Here is a 20,280-nt window from a genome sequence, read left to right as displayed (position 1 = left end):
GAAGTGAGGCGGCGCCAGCGAACGGCGTCGTAAAAACGAGCGTAAACACGAGCAGGGCTGGAGAATTCTCCGGCGACGAGACGGAACCAAAACGGCCCAAAATCAAAGAAGTTGGGTCTCGAATATAAAAAGGTGAACACACACTAATAGGTAGGTGGAGGATAAAAGAATGGCCTTGACAGGCGCCGAAAAATCGCTAATGTCACCGCGATGTGGCGTGGCCAACACCGCGGGGGCCTGCCCAGGTCGTGAAATTGGAATCTGACAGGACTGCCAAAAATCTGTCAGATTGAAATTGAGCCGAAAAGATCCCGAAACATCGCCGCAGAACACTCAGCCCCGTCCCGGAATACGTACATCTAAAAAGAAACAATGAGAAAAGAACGGCTTAAGGCCATTCCAAAATACATAATATAATTTCACCAAAGACCGACATTTTGTGGTCAAACCCACCCCAGATATTGACAATTTTCGCCACATTATCAAGAAACAGAAGAAATGCGTCTAGCAAGTTTGGAATCACTTGGATCACTTTCAAATGTCCCGAGCGGTGATGATCATAGCCGCGATCTAATTTGGCACGGATCAGGCCTCGAGTCAAATTTGGCCTGTGTCTAATAAGAGAGAGCGTTCGCACATAAACCACTCACTCGATACTAAAAACGAAGCGAATTGATTCACTTCCGGAACCAGTTGCAATTCACATGCAATTATTTGACCCGTGCTCACAGAGATCTATTCGAGTTTGGTATTTGAAAAAAATAAACATATTTTTTGTACCGCTATACGGGTAAGTGAACTACTGAAGGAGATCATGATACAGGATCCCTACCGATCAGTCAGTCATTCGAGAATTCAATAACTTTTCAAGGAGCAAATTTTGAGTTAGTGTCCGCATCACTTTCATATCCCAATTACTGTCGACTCCTCCTAAATAGGTAAAGAGTTCTCGGTGATTCATTTAATTTGGTGGTATCTGTGCGTATAATAACTAGGCCTAAAAAACCTAAGAATTTTCTAAATGCTAATTTCTCAAAATTCAACGAGTTTTCAAGGACTTTTGGATAGTTTGCTCAAATTCAATGATATTCAAGGACCTGGAAAACTATTATTGGTTCAGAAAGAGTTTTCAATGAATCAAGGAGTCGTTGGGACCCTGTAATAAGCGTTTCGACCGGTTAGAAACATTCGAATTATTGTAGCTATATTCCGGCTTAAAATCGGTATTTTCGAAGAAGTCTCTTAATCTCAGTGCCTTACGCGTGCGATCCCGCGGAGTCAGTTTCATATTTCTAGGTACGCTAGCATTGACTCTTGAGTCCAAACATGGACTCTAAAACGAATTGATTTTTATAGTCCGTGGTCTAAACAATCGGAAATCGACCGGCAACAACTGACGAGGAATCGGTTTGTATTGTGTGTTATTGAGACGTTTGTTGTGTGTTCATTTATGAATTTACGAGCTGCACTTACTGCCTTCTTGTGGGTAAAAGTAAACCCTTCGACTGTATCCGGACCATCCTTTTTTACCGCCGGCTGCCACCTCAAATAGTAAATATTCATACATTTAAGTACAGTGTATAGGGGCCGTCCATAAAAGACATCCACGCAAAAGGGGAAGGGGTTTTAGATTTGTCAGACTTGTGGACAAGGAAAAGGGGTTACTCTGATATGGATGTCCAACATTAGTTTAGGGACATCGTTCGTGGATGAAAGTATGAGTAAAATCACTCAATCCTCAATGACTAGTTATCAGAACTTACCAGAACAAGTTAAAACTATAATACCAGTTTAAGGGAATATATGTAAATACGTCAATAATATTTAAGTTTCTTTTATGCTGCATCAAATCTTTAGCAAGTGTGAAACTTAAGGTCTACTGTCCATCGGACTAGGAGGGAGGGGCACCAAGCTGATATGGATTTTATGTGGACATAGGGGGTCAGATTTACCATATTTTGTATGGACGTCTTATATGGATAGTCCCATACCTTTCAGTATCAGAACACTCGGCTTTTAACCCCTCACCCATACCACGCATGCACCCAGGCCACAACTGCTCACAACCATGCGCTCATCCAGCATTTAGATCATCCTCCCCGGGACAGACTCAAGTCTGATGGTGTCGAATCTCGCCACGGTACAAAACCCTGCCACACAAGCCTGCAGGAGTGTGCAGCTTAGATTATGTCATCATTAGCCAAACATCCTGTATTATTTTAGCACATGCGCACCCGGTCTAAGTGTGGCAGGGTTTCGTACCGAAGCTAAGTGTAGCGATGCCAGCAGGTTCAAATCCCTGCCGAGGAAGGATGATTTGATACACCGTATATCACACCACGAAGATTACGTATTAAGATATTATACCCGGCATCAGTGCCAGCTACTCGCTTTCAAATTCTTCAGGATCACTTGATCAACCCATTTGTCGTAAACCTTTAGATCTCTCAATGCTGTTCCATTACCAGTTGCATTACCGCATTGAACGTAGTACCGGGTGATTTTAGCGAACGGACGGTGTTTCGGCTGCTAGGCGAATATCAACGAATCGGTCGACGCTGATTGCGCGATAGGTTTCAGAACTTGCGGAACTATCGACGAAATAAGAAACAACACTCACAAAACGATAACGATTAGAACATTTACAGTTCGAGAATGAGACGTGAAAACTGCATTTAAGCCCATGTGCCTTTTTCATTACTCGATCGCGCCTCATGTAAAATTAACATGACAGATATCAGGGCTGCAGTTGCTCAAAAGTTGGTGGTCAAAGATATCCAGCGGATAAATACCATAATAACAATGAACTGTTAATTGTCACTATGTCAACTATCCACTGGTTAACTCTAGCCCACCTTTGAGCAACTGGCCCCTGGGCCGTATCTAGCATTTGAATTTTTTTGAACTCGAAAACGGTCTGGGTGTTCTATTGGATTTATGAATAATATCTGTAAAAAGGGCACTTTTGCAAAATTTCTGGAGGGCAACTGCCCCGCGCCAAGTACCCTTGATACCAATAGTTTCTAGATTCTCAGCATCATGTTAATGATTTACATTACAGATAACAGTAGTTTCTAGAACACCAGTATCATGTTAATGGTCAACATATTCCAGTAGTTTCTAGATTACGAGTATCATGTTTATGTTCACATATTAAAGTAGTTTCCAGATTCCCAGTATCATCTTTTAAGTTCGTATTAAAGATCCCAGTGGTTTCTAGATTCCCAGTATCGTGCAAATAAAGCCGCAACGGAATCGCAACCGAAACACAATTCAGGTATAATGTATTGAATGGACCATGTAAAGAAGCGCATACAAGCCCCACAGCGGAAATAAACAAAGTGTACATACTAAATACATTGACTCAATACATTATACCTGATGAGGCTGAAATCGATCGCTGACTGGAATATTATATTTTTCAGCTTTGTTTTTGTGCGCGCGGTGTAGGCGAGTGGTCAGAGCGTTCGACTGTTGTAAGCCAAGTCTCGAACCCCGAACATTACGGTAGCGTCCTCGGGCAAGACACTTATCCTCATTGCCTCTCTCCACCCAGGAGTAGATCAGGAACCTAGTCTGATGGATGACTCCCGGGCGCCTATAGCAGCTGCTTGGATGTCACCTCTCTCCAGGGAGAGATGACTGATACATTGAGTAGAATTATAGGCTGGGGGTGATAATACCAAATTTGGAGCGCATTTGAAGTGACTCCGGCTATAGGATACCTGCGCTATATAAATAACATTATTATGAAATTATTTTTCAAGGATGAACCTTTTTTTAAAAAAATGTGATTCTGTTGCGGTTTTATCGTTCATTCGACTCTCGACAAAAGTCTCTCGTGTAAATATTCACACGATACGATATTTTTTTTCAGGGCCGGATCCAGGATTTAGACAAAGAGGCGCGAAATCCGGTATCCGGCACGCGGGTCCTGCCACATTCACGAAACGACCCACGATATATCGGCGCCTCCATAAACGAGCGATACATAGTCAGGGTATGCGTGAAGTCCAAAACTAATTACGCTCACACGAAACCACAGAAATATTAGAGCGCGATTGAAATAGTCTATGATTAGGGATTGCTAATTCTATACGTAATCGGTAGAAGCAGCGGAGGGTTTACAAAGTAAAACATGACGAACTAACCTGATTCATCGGTAGTGAATATTGTCGGTTGAGAAAATTCAGTTTCGCCTTTAGAATTCCTCCATTTGTATTTGAGATAATACTCGGTGTAAGGCGTCAAACCAGTTATTGTAGATGACCAGTACCGAGGAGCCACAGTTTTGCTGTCAACTATAGTATAATCAGATCTCTTCCTAACTTCATAGTTGAAACCAGTTAATTGTCCATTCATATTCTCACATCTGAAACGCGGAAAGCTGACAGTAGCTGTAATCTGTTCTGTTGTTACAGTAGCCTTCGCAGGTGTACCACAGGAGCTGTAACGATAGACGACAGAGTCAAATTCAAAAACCGCATAACCGTAGAAAAGGATCAACATAAGTCAGGCGAAACTTTAATCTGATTTCTAAATGATCCTCATTCGAAGTATGGGTATAATTCATCTCTCGATCCAGTTCCACAGTTGTGTAGATTTAATTTGATTCTAGATCCAGTTCCACAGTTGCGTAGATTTAATTTGACTCTAGATCCAGTTCCACAGTTGTATGGGTTTAATCTATCTATGGATCCAGTTCCACACTTGTGTGAGTTCACTTTGACTCTAGACCCAGTTCTATGGGTTTGATTCGATTCTGGACCCTGATTCACAGTAAGTGAGGGCTTAACCTGACTTAAAACCCAGTCCCATGGGTTTAATTTGATTCTGGACCCAGTTTTAGTTTTGTGGGTTTTATTGCCACTGGATCCAGTTCCACAGTTGTGTGGGTTTAATTTGACTCTGGATCCAGTTCCAAAGTTTTGTGGGTTTAATTTGTCTCTAAACCCGGTTCCACGGTATTCTGGGTTAATTTCTCGAAAATTAGCAAGTCTAGGCAATTACTGAAAAGCTAGGCACGCTTTCATCGGCATAGCCCGCGAACTCATAAAATATCTTAAACTGAATACACACCATATATACCCGCACTACAAAGAATCGATAGTTCGGCAGTCGTGATGAATCCGCGGGAGGCCTCCAACCCCCATCCCCTTCCGCGAGTTAATCTAATTGAAGTAACTATCAAAATTTTGAGATGCTCCCTTAAAGAATTTGAATGTTTTCGAAAATCTCGCTACAATGATACTTCGAGTCGACCTGGCGTCTCCTGACACTATCACCTACCAGCTGGTTTAGTCGATGCTGTGATACTTTTTTTATTTTTACTCTGATCCAGTACTAGCTGAAGTGAACGGCTGAACAGTGATCTCGTATTCACTAAACGGATTTAAACCGGTTATAGTCTTATTAAGAAGTGATGTTTCAGGTTTTTGGTGAAACTGATCCGCGACCGTCTTATTAGAACACGCTTTATACTTGAGTTGTCTATACGAAACTTTGTACTTCGAAATCTCCCCGTTTGATGGCGTTGGTGGAGACCAGGTTACTGTTAAACTAGTAGCCGACTCCCCTGTAGTTTCCAAATCGCGTACCGGACCTGGAACTATAAACAGATAAAACATACAAATCATCATATATTCAATACGTACGCGTAAAACCAAACAACTGAATAATCTTTTTTCGATTCATCAATTACGATGGTTTCATCGATCGAATACGTTTTTCTGCGCACGTAGGTCGCTGGGAGCGGTCAGGGAATCCGTTTTTGAGAATGCGCCGATCAAATTGGAAGCGGTGTGAAATGCAATCATCGAACGATTGATTTGTACATGTAGCTCTGGGGTGTGGATTTTCACCAGTTTTTGAAAGTATGCTGATAAAATGTTCAATGTCTGATGTTCGTAGTTCATTTTCAATCAAAAATGGTGCAGGTGAAGCACTGAAAACGTGTGAAGTGTGGACGATCAGTTTATGAAAATGCGCTGATAAAATATCCAATGTCTGGTATTCGTAATTTATTTTTTTTTTGTTCATTTTCAGTTAAAAATCTCTCGGTCGAAGCATACGTGAAGTGTGGACGATCTGTTTCGTTTGAAAGTGCGCTGATGTTTACTGTTCGGTGTTAAGTGGAATGGGGTTCAGAAGTTCCGCGGGCACACATGAAGTGGGGAAGATCCGGTTTGTTTTTGAAAACGTGCCGATTAGAATTGGAAGAATAGCGATATTAAGTAATTGAATGAACAAACCTCCGGTAGCTGTTGTTATCTCAAATTCGTCGCTGTACTTATAGGTGGCATCGGATTCATTCCTAAATCCTACTCTTATGATATACCGAGTATAAGGAGTCAGCTCGGTGATTGTCGCTGATGTGATACCAGTCCCGGCATTGAGTTTCGTCCATATCTCTTCGTCTTTCTCCTTGTATTCGACATGATACCAAGCGCTGTCTGCTTTGCACCGTAACTCATGAGCCGTCAAACCCTAAAACGCGAAATTCAAATTTAAAAACATACGCACATCTCGAATCACCATCAATCCGCTTCGGAAATAGAAATTGCGGAAATGAGGATAGAATGAACAAGCTTATCAACAAAAATATAAATCCCACAATCACGAGATCGAAAAAGTTTTTAGGATATCGAAACCATCAAAATTTATCAAGAACGCGAATTTTCGGTCCTACACTAAAAACCATTTTCAAGGGGAATGAAACCGAAAGAGTGTAAAACCAAAAATTCGGGCGGGTTCATGACAAATTTTAACAATAGTTTCGATATTTCAAAATCTTTTTCGATCTCGTAATTGTGGGATTTATATGTTACTCGTCTCTCGCGATTCAGTGCGTAGATTTACCGCGTTGGGCTTATCAACAAGACGACGACTCGAAATCTATCCGTGAATTATCGAGTTGAAATAGTCGTCAACGCCATAACAGACGATATCTGAATGAAGACTAACCGTCCGATACCCAATTCGAAGAATATCGAAGGCCCAGTCGAACGCGCTTATCGAATACCGAATTCCCCAAACTTCAAAACTCATTTTGCCTCGCGCCAGCTGAAGATACAGTGGCGATATTTTTGAGGGCACGTTTTCCATCGGCAACTAATAAGACAGCAGTCCGCGGCGCAAGATTTAGCTTAAATTCTCGTTACTGTCCCTCGAGTTTCCAGAAATTGTGTGTATGAAAATCAAGCGCGTTGAAAGCTTTTTTATTGCCGCCGCGGCCAATTGCCCATTTTGACACGCCAAATTTACCTCAATTTCGTCAAAAACATGGTATCATAAAAAACGTCATTCACTAAATTTGCACTTCCAACGCCCCCTGAAAATGCATTGGAATTTCAAATTTTTCCAGACCCTAGTTTTGGCTGCGTGGAAACTTAACTTGCCCATTTTCATTATAATGCCCTTTTCATTTTTTTGCGCTCCTGTCCAAGTCCGCACTTGGATCCGCCCCTAAATCGATACTTACATGCCACGATACTTCAGCCTTGGCCTTGGTGTACTGCGACAAAGGTCTATCATCCTGAAGAGTGGATTCTAACTTCTAACCGGTCGGTCCTTTCGTAGGCTCTATTTCGATCAAAAGAATTGATAATAAATCATTGACAATAATATAGCCGCAGCATCTCCGTAGAAATGTGCAACAACTGCCAATAACATTTAAGGTCCCTTCGAATTTCGGATAGTTTTTTAATCAGGATAATGGCCATACACCGCCGCCACCAACTCCAGGATGGCCTGACGAACAGACGGTTAACGTTAAGTCGAAAATTGGTTCATCATTTCTTATTCACCTTCGATTTAATTTTGATCGCTGGATTTGCAGAGGCTCACGGCGAATCAAAATATCATAACGCGAGCGCAGTATGATATATAAGCAGGGATACTGGGGTTATCCATTCACTATCAATGTGTGACAAGTCCCCGCGAAAGCGAGTCTCGTATGAAGGATTCGTCTTTTCTACTCGGCGGTTGTAACGGGAAGCTGCACCACCGGCTGTCCCGCCAGATGGTGTGACGAGCACTCACTCTCTCCAATAATTAGATTGGAAATAGTGTATGTTGTTAATAACTTTGTGGTATTTTATTAAGACAGGTTTATATTTAATGTAAATTGTAGATATATTGTATACTTTGTATAAGTCTCCCTCATTGTACCATAGAAATGGTTGGAGGGAAATAAAATCCTAATCCTTGCGTTGTCAAAAATTAGTTCATTTTCAATTGACTTTAAACTGCATTTCTAGGCTCCCGAATCCGTATATCGTCAAAGGCCCCACCGAATATACAAAAAATGTTCTAATCTGATTTCTAAGTGATCCTCATTCGAAGTATGGGTTTAATTCATCTCTGGATCCAGTTTCACAGTTGTGTAGATTTAATTTGACTCTAGATCCAGTTCCACAGTTGTGTGGGTTTAATCTATCTTCGGACCCAGTTCCACACTTTGGGTGAGTTAACTTTGACTCTTGACCCAGTTTCATGGGTTTGATTCGATTATGGACCCTGATTTACAGTTGAGACGGCTTAACCTGACTTAAAACCCAGTTCCATAGGTTTAATTTGATTTTGGAGCCAGTTTCAGTTTTGTGGGTTTTATTGCCACTGGATCCAGTTCCACAGTTGTGTGTGTTTAATTTGACTCTGGATCCAGTTTCAAAGAATTGTGGGTTTAATTTGTCTCTGAACCCGGTTCCACGGTATTCTGGGTTAATTTCAAATTTCAAATGAACGCGAGTCTCGTATGAAGGATTCGTCTTTTCTACTCGGCGGTTGTAATTAAGGAGCTGCAGCACCGGCTATACCACCAGATGGTGTGACGAGCACTCAGTCTCTCCAATAATTAGATTGTAAATAGTGTATGTTGTTAATAACTTTGTGATATTTTATTATGACAAGTTTTTATTTAATGTTAATTGTAAATATTGTATACTTTGTATAAGCCTCCCTCCACGTACCATAGAAATGGTTGGAGTGTAAATAAAATCCTAATAAAATCCTAATCCTTGTGTTGTCAAAATCAGTTCATTTTCAATTGACTTTAAACTGCATTTCTAGGCTCCCAAATCCGTATATCGTCACAGGCCCTACCGAATATACAATGATTTTTCTACTCAGTGATCGGTAAAGTTTTGATCAATGATTGATTTAATCGAGAGAAAAGTCAATTCGGTTTTATTTGATAGAAATGTAGAAGAAATCGAACGCGCAAGACCGAGTAAACTACTCTAGCAGCGAACCAGGCGGATCCTCGCCTGCCATAAGTAGAATCAGCGATTGCTTAAGTTTCCGTATTTCCCTACCGTTATCCCGGAACTTACCTCCACACGTGGTTTTTGCATTCGATACCAATTTCACTAGTAGACCCGATTTTGACACCATGGAATCACCCTGATATTTGTGGAGGTACACGGCCACGGTGTAGTTGGTATTCTGCGTCAACCCTGTGATCTGTATTTGAGGTTGACTAGTGATGCGAACGTGAACCCAGGGTAAACTGCCATCAACTTTCTTCAATCCTACAATGTACCAGACATCGTAGTACACCGTGATTTTACCGCGTCCGGAATCGACGACGGAACCGGAATAAGCCGGCCAGTTGATAGTGATACCGTTCTCGGTGCTGATAGTCGTCGGAGTCGACGGCGAGGTCCATTTGAATTCTGGAATACGAAGCAAATCGGAACACGCACGTTACTATGATGCGTAGTTGAAATAACTCTTTTGACAAGGGAATTCTGCTACACTGACATAGCGGGTATAGCACAGGGCTTCCAACCTTTCAAAAAGTGAATTAGGAAAATCAGGAACAGTGTTTCCGTCTCTGGTCGAAGGTTTCGGAGAATAGCAATTACGCACAAAAACCAGCGATACATTAAAAACCACTCGGATGAAATTTCTGACAACTTCTGCCATTATTTTCGCAGACGAAACTATTCTCGTGCTTAAGTCATACTACAAACGAGCTGGCGACATCCTTATTGCTTCTTTCCACCCAGGAGTAAATGGGTGCCTTAGAGATGACTCCTGAGCGCTTAGCAGCTGTTATGTTACTTCTCCGGCACATGGAGAGATGACTGATAAAGTTAGAATTTTAGGCTGGGGGTAATAATACCGATTTAATGGAAAGCGCTGTTGAAAATTGTATCACAGTTAAAAGGGTGCGAGAGAAATATCTAGCTATCGCTATCACTATGACGCAGTAATCTTGAACTAAATACCGACACGCAATGACTATTACAGTAAGCATTCCTTCTTCGAATGAAGTTAGACAATTTGATGCACGGTCCCTACAGTTCGGTCATTCCTGGATTTAAGGAGTTTTCAGGGAGTTTTTTATATAGGAGAAGATTTCACATTTCGAGGAAGCGTCACTTTCACATCCCAAATACAGTAGACTCCTTCTAAGTATCCGTGACACTAAACTCGGTTTTTCGTTAACCGCCTAATTTGGTTAAAAAAATCCCAGCCCCAACTGTTGTATCGATAGTCGTCTACTCGACAATTACAAAATAGACAAACATTTTTAATTTACTATTAATGTAAATGTCCTAATTCTCCTAAATTGAAAGAGTTTAATAAGAGTTTCGCGCATTTTGCGCAAGTGAAAGGAGCTTCGAGCATCTTTAAAAGCAAAAACAATTGTAGGGAGCCTGTGAACGAATAAAAAATGGAAAACCTGACACTCTGATAATAGAATTTCGTTTTCAACTAGGCCTACATGATAGGAGTGAGTAATAAAACTAACCTTGTTCGCAGCTGTGCCCGATGTAGTTCGGCGAACAACCGGTTGAGCACGTACCGCTCAGATAGTCGCAGGGTGCATTACCATCGCAGCGACATTCACCCATACAACCAAACGATGCCGGTTTGCTGCAATCCGATTTGGCTACAAAATAGGACGAGACGTCAGTTGCTAAAAAACGTTATTCATACTTCACAGTGACAATTCAAGTTCCAAGTTCAAATGTATTTCACGGAGGGCATGTCTAGGGATACGTTCAGAGATGTTTAGAAAACAAACGAATGATAAATTTACAATTTTTTGCAATAAGCGCATCAAAGTAGCTTGGCCGCCGTCGCGAGCACCGCGGTAAAAATGCGAAAGGAAAAAGAAAGAATAATAAGTGAAAGAAATGAGAATTGAAGGCATAATCCTTCGTTAATTTACGGAGAGTTTTAACGAGTTAAACTGAATAGTTTACAAGGTGGAGCAATTACGACAATTCTGGTCGTTGTCTTGGAAGATTACATTGACAATAGAGGGCGGTCATAGAGCGTATAGTGGCGCATCGGTACTGTAGCAGCATTTATCTGAACGGCTATCAACATCATCGTCAAATTTCGGCGAGGAGTCTTTGCGGAATTGCTCCTAGTCCATCCTCAGAGAATGAGCGTAGGAATATTTTTCAAAAATTGAGAAATTGTCATTAAGTAGCCTAGCTAGCTATATTATTTTTGGTTTTGGTACATATTCACAGGCCGGCCACTTTTATTTGACTCGCTTTTTCCCCTGACTATTCCCAGACACGCACACGTTGTTTTCCCTGATTTGATCCGTATAACATAGACAGAAACTGTTTGATTCCAAGCGCGATCTAGCAATCTCGACAAATTTACCCGAGTTTTCCCGATTTTTACGAAAACGAAATTCCCTGTCTAATCCCCAACTTTTCACTGATTTTCTGGTAAGTGACTGCGCGCATTCAGTTTAGACTATAACCCATAGCCTTTTATTTGCAAATGCAGTTGACGATTCAACCATTCAGTTTCTGATAATTTCGAGGCTTTTCACTAAACTTCGTCATCACAGAAACCAAAGATGATTTTTTTGAAAAAAAAACATCCAAATATCTACCAGCGTACATCTAGTTTAAAAAATGTCAATGTTAAAGTAGTGAATTCTATTTTAAGGTTATTCTATTTCAGTTTTTGAGAGAAGAAAACTGATTGTTTTAAATAAATGGAATAAACAACTTGATTTAAAGATAATTTTAAATTTATCAATTTAATAATTTTAATACTTAAAAAAATTTGTTTGAGCAAATTTTCTTTTAGTTCCGATGTATCCAGTTTACGTTTAACAACCAATTTTGAGCAACTGGCCTCCGATATCTATAGATAAGGGCCATTCTCTTGATTCTAGGATTGAAGGTATCTTAACATTCGGGGCGCCCTATTCAAAGATTTAATTAAGGCCTACCTGTATATACGTATCCGCGCACTTCAACTTCGGCTAAACCGAAAAATTCCCGTTTTCCAATTCCGTGATGTTGAACTGTAACATATCTACCGATTAGAGGTGTACTACAACGTATAAAAACATGTCCCCCGCACAGAGCAGGACCGTGATATCCACACTTCACGTTAGATCCGGGAACACCTGCGTCCGTACTAGCAGTATTGTTACCTACACGTACTTCAAGATTACGAGATCTTCGTTCTGAAATATCATATTAATGTAAACGAATGTAGGTAAAAACCCCCCGGGTATAATTCCCTCATAGGTATAAAAATCACCAATTCTTCGAAGTAGGTATAAACCATACACCAATTGATCAATGGAGTGCAAATATATACAATTTAAGGTCGCAAATTGCCTTAAGCGATTTCAGACTGTAAAGTTACGTTTTGATGAAGCCATCGAAATGGCCACAAATTGGCCCACATCGATGCCGAGAAAAAAACATATATTTTCAGTACTTTCATTTAATGATAGAAGGAATTATTCAATTCTATCTCCAACGCTGTCACAGGATCCCTACCCATAGATCTGGGTTGTTAGGTTAAAGGTAAGATTAGCTTTCGACTCAAATTTCAACTAAAAAATGGAATATCCAGATCACGTCGAATGTTCTCTTTCGCAAAAACGTAACACGAATACGATATAAGAAAAAAAGCTTACTCCACGAATTAACTGGATTGTTATCACAGTCAGTAGCGTCTGATCGATCATACAGGTCGACGCCCAGCACGACGTGTTGCCCGTCAAGATCAACTTGAAACCAGGCGTCCGTTTCATTCTTAGTGTGGCAAAGTCCCTCTTCTCCCCCGCTGCTAATCAACCCATCGACGCATTTGTCAGCTCCATAAAGAGTATGAGTGAAAACAGAAGACGACGTTGCCTGTTTGTCGCGAGCTACATTACCTAGAAGACAACAACAGAACAACATTTCACATACGTGTGTCGTACATGGCATTAGAATACATACATATAGCGAATTCTCCGTTTCGACGAACACAAATCAGTTAATGCTACATGAAAAATTTTCAGTGAAACCGAGCATGAGTCACACAATTTCGTGGATACAAAACCCTGCGCTTGGAAAATGTCGGTCATTTCCAGGATGCTACGGTGAATTGTGAATTGTAAAAATCTAGACGTACACGTGTGACCTGTTTACAGAACTGATAAGAAATTCCAACGAGTCATAAAACTCAGAAGTATATATGCGCATATACAAAACTACACTTGGAGTAACCGCGAGTTTCAAAAACAGATTTAGAATACTATATATTTCACGAATCATTCGATGAACATCGTATGAATAAATTTTCAACAATACATCATTATAAATGAGACATCAATATAAATATTTTCGGATTATAAATGTGCATTCAAATTTAGTAATAGCAACTCCAGTGTTTTAGTAATATTTCACAATATGTTTTATGTTTATATAGTTGACATTTCTTATATTCTTGCACTGATGGGAATGATCCGCCGTTTTCTATGATAAACTGTTTTTCCCATTCTGAGAGTTTGTTTTTGAAATCTCTGCGTTTCGCAAGAATCCTCGTTTGAACAACCGCCAAAGTATTAAGAAATTCTTTCCGTTTATGTCGTTGCCTTCTTAGCCGTAGAAATTCATTGACGAGGGGAGTTTCACCCAATAACTCTCTCACGAGATCGCCAGTGTCCTTTTTCTTCTCCGCATTGACTGAAAAAAATAATTAGATTATTTATCACTTAAAAATCGAAATTAGACACATTGAAATGAATTCTGAAAAGATTAAAAAGCTTACTTTTCGGTGTGCTACATGTGATTGAAGATATTTTCCTATTTGTACTGAGATCGTTCTCCGAAGAATCTGTGAATAAAATTATGTATATCATACATGGTCATCTTTAGACTAAAAAAGCAGCTGACCGTAATCTAAATCATACGATATACACACCTGTAAGGTTTTGCTTCTCTAATGAGTGTTTTTCGAGGGATAATTCAAGTTTACTTCCACCTGTAAATCCACGTTTTAATTGAATTCACGCTCAAAACTTTCATAATCAATTTCAATGTATGGTCTAGGCTATTCAATTATAATAGCGTAATAACATTTGGTAACTTACTTTGTATAATCTGTATTGTTGTTTCATCTGCGGGAAATACGGACGATTCATCGACTTTGTCTATACTGGACATATCTGAAGAAATATTTTTTGAGAACAGTCAAGTTAAAAGAAAATGTAAAAATATATCTTTGAATTTGAAATATCATATCAATTAAGCAATCTACCTAGGTCAGAATTAACTATATTTGGTGGCGATGTCATCAAACTAATTTCTCTCGGCTCCATCAGTAAGGTTTCTTCTCCTAAAATAGCAACACAGCAATTAGCAATCCAATCGAATATAAATATATTGAATAGGACTTTTTCATTTTCACTAATAAGCTCACCGGTTATTGCCTTAATTTGTACACATATTTCTTCATTTCTCTCAACTGTTTCGGATTCTTGGTGACGTAGAAACGAGATATCAGGTGACGAGATGTCAGATACCTCCGTAATGCAGTTAAATTCTACGTCTTCATTCGGATTTTGTGCTGAAAAGTAAATAAGCGTATTGATATTGGATACATTGAAATATAAAATTATGGGGAAACGGCAATACTCACAGCAAGGCATATCGTTAATCAAGTCAGTTTCTACGATTTCGTCATCAGACATCTTAACTTTGATCATTGGGAGACGTATTTTCTGTTTACACAACAAGTCCAGACAATCATCCCAGCATTTTCTGACATGTAACTCACACTCCTTTCTTGAGGATGACCGAAAATGAAATAGCCTTGGAGAGATTCGCTGGTTGTTTTCATCGTTTCCATCCATCCACTCTATTCCTTTGTCGCATACTTTCCACCATGTGTTTTCACCGAGTACCAAATAATCAGAAATCCGTCGAAAATGTGCTTGAACTAGAGATCGTCTCTTACACAGCATGTCCCACGTAATAATTGTATTTTTTCCGAATGAAGAGAGAACTTTGGTCTCCTTGCTGATTCGTGACACCTGAATAGCTAGCGTATCTCGTTTATAGCAATTCTGTCGCTCAGCTTGATGGCGAAGAAAAATATTACCGATAACGTAACCGGGTCTTTTTAGGCCCGTTGTAGCAGAAATACGCTTGCAGTCTCCAAATGTCCTTTCTTCATTTGTCCTTTTTTGTTGACGGGATACCGATTACTTTTTCACAAAGAAATCCGAACTCGAATGTCAGATTATATAATCGAAGGATGAGCTTTTGCGAACGTTCACTTTCCGGGCTGTAGGCTATATCACTGATTTCTGCAAGTGAAGATACAACTCTTAAAATATCTGTTGATATCAACCCTTCTTTTTCCCATCTTTCACAGTGATTGCACAATCGTACAAGTTGTAATCGGGCATCACTCCCTTTAATCTGTGTCTTTCCTGCTAATAACTGGTCGTGGAGACATTTCATTTTTCGTTTGATTTCCTGATTTTCTATATGTTCCGGTAGTTCTTCCATGATTAACTTGGACATATTTGCGATATCATGTAGAGTTTCGATTTCGACGATTTCGTAATTATTGGAATTCAAATCATCCAGGGAAGCAGTTGGTGAATTGAACAGGACACTTGGGACTCGCTTTACGCCGGAAAGTTCTTCGGATAGTGCTTGCTGTAAGTCGGCTTTCAATTTAAGCTCCGAAATATCAATTTTACGGGCTAAAAGTTCTCCTCTGATGTCATCGACCTTTAAGTTGCTAAAGGGTTCTATTTTGTTAGCATATTTCTTCCACATAATTCCTTTTGTAACAATGTTTTGTTTTTCCACAATTGATCGATGACATTTACTGAAACAGTGCGCGAGATTTTCTTGTAAATTGGCATTCGCGCCACAGTGGCACTGATAGTGACCGCCGGAATTATTTCCAGCTTCGAATGCGCGTGCCGGTCCATCACCACTAAAATATCGCATCACGTCATAATACGGTGTACCTTGACTCGATATAACAGGTAACCCCAGAGATTTCAAGTCTTCTAATCTTGTATCCATATATATCAATTGGTCTGCCTCGCTAGCTCCAGATCGGCCGATTATATATATCTCGGGTATTTCGACGACTTTTTGGATATTGATAGATCTTCTTTTTGGATATTTAATACGATATTCTTCATCCGTCAAATAAACAGCGCGATCATATATAAACTGAATCATAACCATGAAATGTGAATGTCCAGCAATACTACTGTGGTCATGCCAAAGTTTCATGTGTCGGGTCCGATGGAAATCGCGAACACAGTGACGAAGAGAATCGACACAGCAATTTGCGCTTCGAGATTCACCGATTGTACTTAGATATGATTTCAATTCTTGGTTAGACATATTTTCGTCAAAGTCCCGCAGAATTCCTAATTTCTCGTGACGGTCTAGTGCATCCTGTCGAATATTTTCTAGCGCCCTTTTTCGACCATACACAATTACTTTCTGTACTTCGAGTTCTCCATTCGAATTTATTATTTCTTTTTCGAATTCCTTCGGTGCTACAAGTTCACCCAGATTGATTTCCCCACTTTCAATTTTTCCTTTTATTTCGTTTGATAGTTCCTTTGCGCTGCGCTCACATGGTAAGGTGATGTGACCATAAAGACGCTTTTTGCAGCGTCTCACACGCTTCTATATCTCTTCCTGATATCACGACATTAGTATTGAATCTGTCGACATTTATTCCTTGCAATTTCGCATATTCCTTTAAGATCTGACCCCCCTTTTTACTTATTTTACCATCGTTTCCAGTAACATTATATTTTCTTGCCATCTCCGACCAGTTTATATGTGTATTTTCCTCCAATGTACGTATTTCAGACAGAAAATCTGTTCTTTCAAAATTGTAGGCGTCGAGACAACCAACCGGATTCTTTTTTGCTTGAGTACCGCTTTCCTCGGAGATTATACTTTGAGCAACACGATTTGCTGCAATGGACATTTTCTCAAAATATGTTGCCTTAACACGACGGTCATGGTGAGCGAAAGAATCTCCGATTGCTAATAATCGATTGTCGTCATCTTTAATTAACTGGTCACGTATTCTCCTTCTAGCGTTTTTCATTGTTTCATTAGTGGAGTTTGATTTCTGATAAACCGCCTGTAAATAAATGGAATTCGAATATTGATTAACATACAGTTTGAAATTGAAGATTATAAATCCGATACATATCTTTCAATTCATATCGTCTCATCGTGATAAGCTGTAATAGAACCGAACAGTTTCAATACATTAACTCTTCTGTGATATCGAGAAGTGTTGCAATTAAGATTATACATGTATGCAGAACTCCAAACTTTGCAATGCATTGCCCGATTATTTAGAAGTGAGCGCTGTAGAGTGTATAAATTTCATTTTATCAGCCCATAGTGAACAAAATGGACTTTCCCGCCGGAAATAAGTTAAAAAGAAAGATGTAGCTTTTAAGTGAAAACTATTAGCACTCGGGAGTCTACTTGAACTAAAGCGACTGCGGTTGATAATAGGATTAACGTGCTGTATAATAAACATTATTGCAGCAATTCTGAAATTCGGGTGCGTATTTTTTTACTAACGAAATAGGCGTTGCACCAGCCCAGGCATATAGACCTATCAGGATGCAATGCAATAGACAACAATTTGTTAGATGGTTTTGTTTACGGTATATATAACTCTGTAAAATGGATATAAACAATTAAATATTGAAATATTGAAGAAATGAAATTACCTTGATAGCATCTTCAATTGGCTCTTCATACGATTTCTCAAAAATGGGCTTTACTGATTCGATGATTCTTTTTGCAGCCTTTCTTGCGGCCGTTTTCTGTTTGTTACGGGGCGGTTTCGCATTGGTAATTTCTTTGAGAACCTCTCTACACACAGTGGAAGCAGATGATAGTCCTTTGTCTTTTTTGCTGACATGGAGACAACTAATATGACCGTCACGAGACTTGCAAGTAATACATCCCTTAAGAGTATGGGATTCCTTTATATTTTGCAGAAGCTTGACCCAGCATTCATGAGAGAAATACTGTAAAAATTCTTCTTTTTCACCGTTTTGATTTTTATGAAGCCAGTACTGTCTGTCCTTGAACACAAGTTCGATCCGTTTTATTTCTCTCGCAAAAGTATTAGAATCCTTGAATTTCAAATTTCGTAAATCTTTCGTGATATTGTTATATAGATTGTATCTTTCACCGGCTGTCAAATGCGAGTTATGACGAGGTTTTGACTCACGTGAATGGAGAAAATGTTTGTCTTTTGTCACTCTAGCTGCTAAAACTTTGACAAAATTACAGTAATCCATGATCGAGCATGTACCATGTTTTTAACGCAAAGCCTAAGTCAGAGAACATTAAATCTAAAAACACATTTGTTTGTGGTTTATGTTAGTTGTATTTCCCGCCAAAAAGCTGTTGCCGACCAACTCGCAACAGTTTCAATTTTCCCTGGTTTTTAATTTCGGAGTTTTATATTTTGAATGGAGTTTTGTTTACAGGATATAACAAATATTTTGGACAAATACAAATAGTTACATCAATATAATTAAGTGAAAATATTCTAAAGGTCTGTAGAAGGATAAAAATGGCTAATTCGTAAACAAAATCCATTCCTGTATCTCATTGCCGTTCAATCATAGCGATTATAATTTCTAAGAAATCTCATATATTATTAATTTACTTATGCAAGATACTGTAAATAATTCCTTTAATGCGTAGTAGTTGTATCAAATTTAAAGTTGTAGGTAATACAACAAATATAATTGTCTTGTGAACTTTTATTCTGTCTGAACTATACGCATCACATGTGTACAGCAAGCTCTATGTGTATAGTGATTGACGTCATCCTTCCTAGCAGTGTTACACTGCTGTACTATTTTTAGCATACGTCACAAATCTTTTACTGAAACCTAAAATCTACGCCCACCATTAATGATATGAATAAACATATAACGGAAAACGATGGCTAACATATCAACCTAATAGCAGAGTATATGGTCATCTTCAAGTAGTTACTCCATTTTACAAAAATGTGTATACATGATATAGGTCAGTCGGTTTTTGGTACCCAAAAATCGTAAAAGTTGACCTAGCAGACCAAATAGACAGACCCAAGCTATAACCATATACTTTTCAGTTAGATACTAACCTATAGTAAGCCATGTTAATATTCATGTATGTAAGTTTTTAGTGGTGGGCGTGGATTTAGTCGATTCTATTCGGATTTATAGGTAAAGTAATTAGCAAATTACGGGAAAAGTAGTGGGCCAATCCGAAATTTTATTTCACAGTTCTCTTCAGCACATGTTGACCTTTCATATTGGCACTGGTCTTTTAAACAAATCATAATTCATAGTAGAAAAAATTTAACATTAATCTCCCTGGAATAACAACACATCGAATGGGCTGTACTGCAGCGTGCAGCATTAACTGATTTGTGAACACCTTTCGATGGCATTATCCTTCATGTTTATTTTACACTGTGACTACCCAAATTCAATTATTTTCGACAACACAGTTAAAAAACTATCAGTCCTATATAGCTTAGCAGTATAATGAAAGTGTGCACATTATACCTTTCATATGTTACCAGGTTAGAGTATTACATAACATTGATCAGTTTTTGTCAGTTAAAAGGGATGTCGCAACCGAAAATTTTCCATTCATACTTTTTTGCATATAGCTGCGATCACACGAGCGTTTTTGGCACCGGCCAAATTTGGCTCGAGCCTGGTCCGTGCCAATTTGGTCCAGGCCATATCATCTCCGCGAGATCGCGGCTATAGTAGAGACCAAAGACGTTTGCGTTGCATTCTTTACCTTTTGCTGAAATTATTCGACGATATCTTGCGTATTAACCTTACGCGGAAATCCCGCAATCTTCTCACGTAGAATGACTAATTGGGATATAGTCAAAACGTCGAATGAAACATTTCGGACTCTCTCCCGGAACCAGAACCAAACCAGGGATTTTATCGACAGTACATTCAAACATGGA

General features: G+C 39.3%; 1 protein-coding gene and 1 long non-coding RNA gene across 2 annotated transcripts in view; both read right to left on the bottom strand.

Moving 5' to 3' along the window:
- Positions 1–5,364: 5,364 nt before the first annotated feature.
- LOC141914111 (uncharacterized) lies at positions 5,365–7,571 on the bottom strand. Its single transcript, XR_012620704.1, has 3 exons — positions 7,481–7,571; positions 6,252–6,486; positions 5,365–5,608 (listed from the first exon to the last, which is right to left on the bottom strand). It is a non-coding gene; the product is annotated as an uncharacterized LOC141914111 (long non-coding RNA).
- A 1,471-nt stretch (positions 7,572–9,042) lies between these two features.
- The window catches only part of LOC141914245 (uncharacterized), a 35,468-nt gene continuing 24,230 nt past the window's right edge, over positions 9,043–20,280 (bottom strand). The window contains exons 3-7 of the mRNA XM_074805512.1: positions 12,917–13,159; positions 12,215–12,454; positions 10,760–10,900; positions 9,333–9,674; positions 9,043–9,098 (exon numbers count right to left, since the gene is read on the bottom strand). Of these exons, the coding sequence (XP_074661613.1) occupies positions 9,043–9,098; positions 9,333–9,674; positions 10,760–10,900; positions 12,215–12,454; positions 12,917–13,159 (1,022 nt within the window). The remainder of the gene's footprint in view (positions 9,099–9,332; positions 9,675–10,759; positions 10,901–12,214; positions 12,455–12,916; positions 13,160–20,280) is intronic.

This window comes from Tubulanus polymorphus, chromosome 12, assembly GCF_964204645.1.
Source record: "Tubulanus polymorphus chromosome 12, tnTubPoly1.2, whole genome shotgun sequence".
NCBI classification, from domain to species: Eukaryota; Metazoa; Nemertea; class Palaeonemertea; order Tubulaniformes; family Tubulanidae; genus Tubulanus; species Tubulanus polymorphus.
The sequence above is the reverse complement of the archived record's forward strand: the minus strand, read 5'-3'. Positions and strand labels throughout refer to the sequence as shown.